The following is a 7,500-nucleotide window of genomic DNA, read 5'->3' as shown; positions in this document are numbered from 1 at the left end:
TCGTTGTGATGACGGTCTAACTGAATGACTGAACAAAGGAACAAAGGAAGGATGCCCATCCGCCTGGCTGACTAACCAACTTACGTTGGCCTACGGACACCAGGGTTTTGACAGGACAGTTTTGTAAAATAGCGGACATACTTCTGAAAGCACCAGGCGTGACATTTTTTGACGCCGCAAGGCGTCTTGCGAGCGCTAAAGGCGCTAGGTACCTGGGGGGTTCTGGGAACATGCCCCCCAGGAAATTTTTTAATAGAACATTCAAAAACACTGGATTCCAGTGTTTCTGGAACCCAAGAATCAGTTTCCCAGGCAAGGCTGGAGTTCACTCAAATTTTCTATAAAACTTAACTAAAAAAATATATAAAAATAAAAAATGAAACAAAACCTTTCAAATATTGGCATCAAAGTACCGGACATGGAATGGAAAATGACTGGATGAAACGCCCGGCCTCCAGCCTCAAACGAAACCCCTGCCGACACTGGCTTGCGGGCTGACTTACTGAATGAGTAAAACAAATGAGGGAAGGAACCAAGTTTCGCCATCCGATTGGTTAAGCAACCATAGAAAGTACTGACTGATACAATGACTGAGTTGCTACCGAAAGATTAATTGACTTATTGACTGACTGAATGAGCAAGTAAAGAAATGAAATAAGTAAGTAGGAATGGCCAAGGGTTTAACAGATTAAATAAAGAACTGAAGCAGCAAGCGAACGAAAGGGAAAACAAATGCTGGTTTGGATGAAATGGGCCATGTTGAGTCCCGAGGGATTGAAAACTTTTGTTTTGTCCCACCGAAACTCGTTCCCAAACATTTCAACTTGAGGTTCGGGGTACGATATGTATTGTCTCTGGCCAATATGGCCACCACGTGAATGAGGCCCATGAAACGACCTTGATCTTCCTTCCCAATTTTCTGTGCATTGGATCTGCATTTCTGAATGTGTCCTTCGCTTTCTTATTTACGGTTGTAAAACTTTTGAACTCTTGGTTGAAGATTATCTTTGCTTCACCTCTTGCATCTTAAGTCTTAGTCTCGGATTTCTTTCATTAGAGCGCCCCCTCCCCCCTTTCTATGGTTCATGATTTGTCTTGATGCATATTATGTCGATCATTTACAGGGGGGTCTCCTTACGCACTAATGAAGAACATACAGCTCTTGGAAAATTTGAAAGCAGGTTACAGACTGGAAAAACCTGACATGTGCACAGATCCTGTGTAAGTTAAACGGAGGTGATTTTTCGTAAGTACTTGTAGGCAACAAGTTTTATGAAAAAGGTGCAGTGTTTTGATATTAATAGGAAGAGTGAGTGGTTAATCTATTTTTATACTTTCCCGCATTAGTCAAGTTCACTTGAACATAAATCAAGGGGCACGCCCGCTCGGATAATTATTACTAATTGAAATTGAGCCATGTTTACTTTACATTTAAAGACACTGTAAGATATGTACAGAAAAAAATAGTTTGGGGCAACTGCAATTTAACACATTTAAAATTGTGACGCAGTTGAAAAATGAGGTCCAAAACCACTGTCGGCTTGGCCTTAGTTTCGTTTTCTTCCATATCAACACAGATCTACTCAAAAATACAAGACACAAATTTAATTCATTTTATTTGTGCAAAAAATACGGTTGCCTGTAGGTAAAAAAGCTTGGCGCTACAAGAACAGAAACCTTAGTATAAATAAAGCCTTTAAGAATTTAAAATATCTGCAGACCATATTCATCAATGGTGGTCAAAAAATAAACTTATGTCTTTGTGCTAATGCGACCAACTAGCCTCGCTCCAAAGCAACATTTCTTTTGTGTTTTGTTCATGCAAAAGAGGCTAGTTGGTTTCATTAGCACAAGGACAAAGGGATAATTTATTGGCCTCCATTAATTAATACGGTCTATGAGACGTAAAAGAATGAAATTTGCTCGAATCAGGAACCTAGGAATGATTTTTGGGGAAACAGGGTTAGCAGGCTGTATGAAGATCGATTTTCCTTCAGGAAGAAAGAAATTCCTATTTTTGTTAATTTTTAAGGTACGCCTTGATGAGAGACTGTTGGAACCAAGACCCAGATGAACGGCCAAGCTTTCAGCGGCTCTATAAAAGACTTGACGATATGTTGGAGGAGCAAGAGGACTACTTTGACTTCGGCAAAAAGGATGATTCGAAATATTATTATACGACACAGGAGGCAAAGACAGCAGAAGATGACGAACTGAACAACCTTAATGTTGTAAGTCTACAGGGTGTGTCCACGGTAAGTTTTGCAATAGGAGCTACTTGTGCTTGGGTCTTGCATAGCAGAGTTAAATTTTTGTATGGAAATAGCTTTTAAAACTTATGCTATCATAACTTTGATATTAGCATGGGTCAGACGCCGCAGAAGATGAAGAACCAGCCATCGTCGATGTTGAAAACCCACAGAATGTGTCCAAGGCAAGTCTTATAATACATTAGAAGCTTCAAGCTGCACAGTGCAGGGATGTGCTGGACCTTGCTTGAGAGCTGAATTGGTTTGTTAAGATCACCCATGAAACAAATGAAAAATATGCTATCTTACTTTTTTCTGATTGTTGGCAGGAGTCAGACACGTCAGAAGTTTACGAACAGGAAAACATTCAGGATGTAAGCACTCAGAATGTGCCCATGGCAATTCAGTTGTCTCCAAATGCTTCACTTACCGTAACTAAGCTATAAGTATTTTTAGTACTTAAGATATGTTAACTTTAGCTTTAGTTCTCTTGGTTTTTAGATAGACATTGCAGCCAGATTGCTACTGAACCAGTTAATGCTTTTGCTTATTTATTTGTTTGTTTGTTTGTTTCTTATTGAGTGATATATTAACCCGGATGAAGTAAGCTAGGTTGCTCGCTATTAGGCTTACATACTTTCAGGGACCAGGCGTTTTTCACTTTCAAAGCTCCAAGATCTGCCTTGTCGTGACTTTGCTCGCCTGCATCCCAACTATCAGGGAAATAAGAGAATCTCAGACGACACTATTATTATAGCCCCCTGGAGAACTTCCCCCATCTCATGGTCAAGACAAACACAATGACTTGCTTATAACCAGTTAACTCAAGTTTAATTGCACTGTTGGCGAGAAGAATTTCTTTCCATCGCTTCTACTGAGACCCCAGTAAACCTAAAAACTCGACCAACTAATTAAAACTTTCTTTCAAAGCAAAAGTGTATGGCAGTCCCAAATATCTCTGAAAAACGTTAACCTTTAATCTGAGAAAAATCCCTGGAGGATCCTGTAGGTTGTAAAGCAAAAAAGCATCTCCATCAATATATGTAATAGATTTGTAAAGCTGAAAGATGAAACGTGTATTCTTAGAAAGACAAAAAAACACACAAAATAGGTTTGCTTGTAAGTAAGTATGCCTGGCCCTAAATTAGAAACAGCGATAGGTCTTGACATTTGAAAGAAAAGGAGCACATAAAGATAAGTATAATGAATCAATTTCTTAATTTTGGTAATTTTTGTAAAAGTGCAAGCTGCACTTAAAGTATGTGCTCTATTATTTTGTAGATGGTGCATTGACATAATAAAAAAGAAAGTAGAGTAGAATTTCACTGCGTTATGTTTCTAAAGAAGGAGGGGAACAAGAAACAAAAAGTAAGTTAGCTTGTAAGTAAATATGCCAGGCCCGAAATTAGAAAGAGCGATAGTCGTTGACATTTTAAAGAAAAAGAGCACATAACGATAAGTAAAATAAATCAATTTCTTAATTTTGGTAATTTTTGTAAAAGTGCTAGCTGCACTTAAAGTATGTGCTCTATTATTTTGTAGATGGTGCATTGGCATAATAAAAAAGAAATTAGAGTAAAATTTTGTGTTTCACTGATTTATGTTTGTGAAGAAAGAGGGGAACAAGGGAAGGTCAGACATTCAAATGATGGCACAGTAGCTTCTTCGCTGTAAGTAAGAACTTACAGAGGACAATGTTGAGACGGGAAAAATAGACAAGGAGACTAAAACAGAACCACATGTTACCATGTATGGATGGTTCTCACGTGACGTCACAGCGGCCCTTTTGGTGTACTAAAACAAGAGAAATCCTCTCCCTTGTGTACTGAACTCTACTTTTATGCAAAAACTGCGCAAATATTTTCTATTGTTTTGTACACCATAATGGCCGTCAACTCTCGTGAGTGAAAACCATCTATTGGTGGGGGAAACGGTGCAACGAAAGGTGTAAGAGGAATGACACTTTTCTAGGCAACTGATAGGGAGCGTAACACTAACAGCCAGTCATTATCACAATGACCGTGTTTGTAGTGTTTATTACATTTAGATGCTTATGCGCGGCGGGTAAGGTAGGTATATACATAAGGTGTCTTTTGGCCACTCTCAAGAATACCATAATATTCTTTGTTTGTCCTCGAAAATTTTGCATAAGCATTGTCTTTATTTTCTCTTGGGACCTTTGTAAGTCCCAAGAGAAACTGGAACATTAGGCCACTTTCAAAAATACCGTAATACTCTTTGTATTAGCATTGTTTCAAGTTTCTCTAGGGATTTGCAATGGTCCCAAGAGAAAATAAAATCAATGGTTATGCAAAAGTTTGGAGGACAAAGAGTATCGTGGTATTTTTGAAAGTAGCTAATTGGAGAGGGCTTCTTAAACAACGCTGACATAAATTAGAAGGGGAAAATTGTCGACAGACAAGCTGGTCCAGAAAGCGTTTTGAATGCACATTGACTTACCCATCGCAAGCAGAAATCTACAGTGAGTCTGAACAGGACTGTCGACAACATATGGAACGTTCTATATTCTGTGACAGGTTGACATCTAAAACAACGTTCACTGTGGGGACGATGGCGCAAAATATTTTTAGCTTAGCCCCAGACAAAGGTTTCCTTTTCAACTTAAAATAACGAGCAATTTTCTTGAAGCATATGTTGACCACTGTTTTGCTAACATGTTTTCTTAAATTGCAACTGAACCTTTATTTTACAGTGCTTTTTTTTTTTAAATCTATATATCTTTCAAAGCAACGTCGCCAAAAATTTTGGTTAAAGAGTTTGACGCCCTTCCCGAATTCCGAGGCTTTTTTTTCGGGGGGGGGGGGGGGAGGGAAACTGGGCTGAGTGACTCATGCAAAGAAACTTAGCTTTCTACAAAGATCACACACCGGTTTGGCATATCGCCTTGAACTGACGGTTTTTTAGTAAAAGTTACTTTGTAAACATGTCTTACTCGCCTCAATGTGTTCTGGTCGATATCCCTTTGTAGACGTCACAATAGGCTCGATCCAGTCCCCTCGTAGAACCATTGTTTTCGGAATCCGTCATAAATACCGGGCAAAAGCAATGCCCTTAAACACTCACTATCAATCGTGAATTTAACCAATTCAAAACATCTTCTTTGCATTTTGCTTTTAAAAATATGTACTGTAAACATCCTCATTTCCAGGACCTCTCCCTTGCCTTCTGCGCTCGTTCCGTCGGCCTCTTCCCGCCCCAGCCCCAAAACCAAGGAGAGGTCCTGGGGACGAGGTTGTACTCTACAATTAGGACTCAGTTGTACTGACCAAAGAAAAAATTTTCATTTTTCTTGGGATCTCAAAACTATGCTAACTTTGTCTAAGACAATGGAGACCCTGGGAACGAGGTTGGGCGCGCAACATTATGTTACTCTGGAGGGGAGGTGGTTGGGCTGGTCTTTCATATACCGGATCCGAAATAATTAAGGTCCATGAAACAAAAGAACAAAGCGAACATAACAACACCTAATTAGCAAGGCCTAATCGGAATAACAATTTTTTTTTGGTTCTCCGCCATTTTTAGTCCGGTATATGAAATTCTACCCATATTTTCTGTCGTGATCACAACTTTTACTATTCGGCTAAAAAGAAAATTAGACTTCCTGCTTTTTATTAAACTTCTTGTTCAGCAGTTCTTCTCAATTATTGTTTTAAGAATTTTTTGTCGTTGAATGTGGTCGTTTAAGGAAACGAGGGAAACTAGAAAAGAACTTATATCCAAGGGAGAGGGGTGGGGGGGAAGGGGTGTTGTTTAAGGAAACGAGCCAAACTAGAAAGGAACTTATATCAAAGGGAGGGGGGGAGGGGTCTCGTTTAAGGAAACGAGCCAAACTAGAAAGGAACTTATATCCAAGGGAGGGGGGGGGTCTTGTTTAAGGAAACGAGCCAAACTAGAAAGGAACCTATATCCAAGGGAGGGGGGGGGGGGGGGAGGGGTCTTGTTTCAGGTAACGAGCCAAACTAGAAAGGAACTTATATCCAAGGTATAGGGGGAGGGTTCTCCTTATTGGTTCCACTTTTATTTCTGACTTTTTTTTATGGGGATGATTACCGAATCGTTTTGTCGTTAAATTAACTACCTGTTACCATGGTGCCAAAACGTTGGTTACTAGGCAAAATTATAAACACGTTTTGATGATCTTTCCAATGGTACCATAATCAACCAAATCACCAGTGACCATTAATTCATACGATCTTTTATTTAATATATACTCAACAAAATCACTCCATCGCTTTGATTCCTTAGAAACTTCCGTATTGCACTCTTTAATACAACAGTTTTGAGAAAAGCGCCTAGTGGCTCCTGTGAGGTGAATCAGACGAAATTGTTGCATGGAGAAATATTCCATTGTATTCAAGCATCGACCGGGATAGCTCAGTGGTTAGAGGACCCCGCCCATTTTAACCTTAGTGGGTTTCGAATCCCAATCGTTTCCTGGCCGATACTGTGTTTTTGGTTTTTTCTACGAGGAATTCTTTTTGTTTCGCAGTATAAGCAGTCTCTTATGCAACGTGATCTTGCACACTGTGCTCAAATGAAAAAAATTATCTACCAATACAGCAGTTTTAAGAAAAGTGCCTTGTAACGATTGGTTCGCGGCATGCTAATCCATATTCAAAACCAATTTCAAATTTGTGACATTTTACACAGACCGTCACGATGGGAAGATGTGCTGCGGTGTTCAGATATGGCCAGAAATGCAAGTCAGTATAATTAGATGAAGGCGGATTTCACGGAGTGTGGGGAGTGTCACGGAGTGTCCCTTTGCAATTTTTTCCTGACTTCAATTTCACTCGTGTCTCGGAATACAGACACAACGTCACAAAGTGTCCCTCAAACGTGGCTCCTCAAGTGAGCATAAAAAGCTGCATTTACCTTTTTTGGGGGAGGGGGGATACCTTGTCTAAAATAGCCATGTCTAGAAAGACGAGTTTCCTCCGCCACAAGCTTCCACAAAGAGTTTCAACAGAATTTACATTTGCCTTTGATGTTGCGTTGGCTAATGAGAAACTTTGAAAGATTTCATAGTCACTCTTTACTTATTAAAGCTAACGTGCCAAAAAGACATGCGCACCTGATTTAAACTTAAAACATAATAGATCACCCCGGCCCACAATCGAGCGAAAATGAGACAAAGATGCAATATATAACTGGAAAATATATGTAGGAAATGTCACAACGGGTTGAGCGAAGCTCGCTTAAGGGGCCACATACGAGGAACAAGCATTCC

At 39.6% G+C, this 7,500-nt stretch overlaps 1 protein-coding gene across 1 annotated transcript in view; it reads left to right on the top strand.

The window, feature by feature from the left end:
- Positions 1-2,695, top strand: part of LOC137972894 (tyrosine-protein kinase receptor torso-like) — a 26,819-nt gene extending 24,124 nt beyond the window's left edge. The window contains exons 8-11 of the mRNA XM_068819582.1: positions 1,125-1,221; positions 2,033-2,255; positions 2,363-2,434; positions 2,579-2,695. Coding sequence (XP_068675683.1) covers positions 1,125-1,221; positions 2,033-2,255; positions 2,363-2,434; positions 2,579-2,695 — 509 coding nt within the window. The remainder of the gene's footprint in view (positions 1-1,124; positions 1,222-2,032; positions 2,256-2,362; positions 2,435-2,578) is intronic.
- The last annotated feature ends 4,805 nt before the right edge of the window (positions 2,696-7,500 follow it).

The sequence above is a fragment of the Montipora foliosa genome, chromosome 10, assembly GCF_036669935.1.
Source record: "Montipora foliosa isolate CH-2021 chromosome 10, ASM3666993v2, whole genome shotgun sequence".
NCBI classification, from domain to species: Eukaryota; Metazoa; Cnidaria; class Anthozoa; order Scleractinia; family Acroporidae; genus Montipora; species Montipora foliosa.
This window is presented reverse-complemented; position numbering and strand designations above follow the sequence as displayed.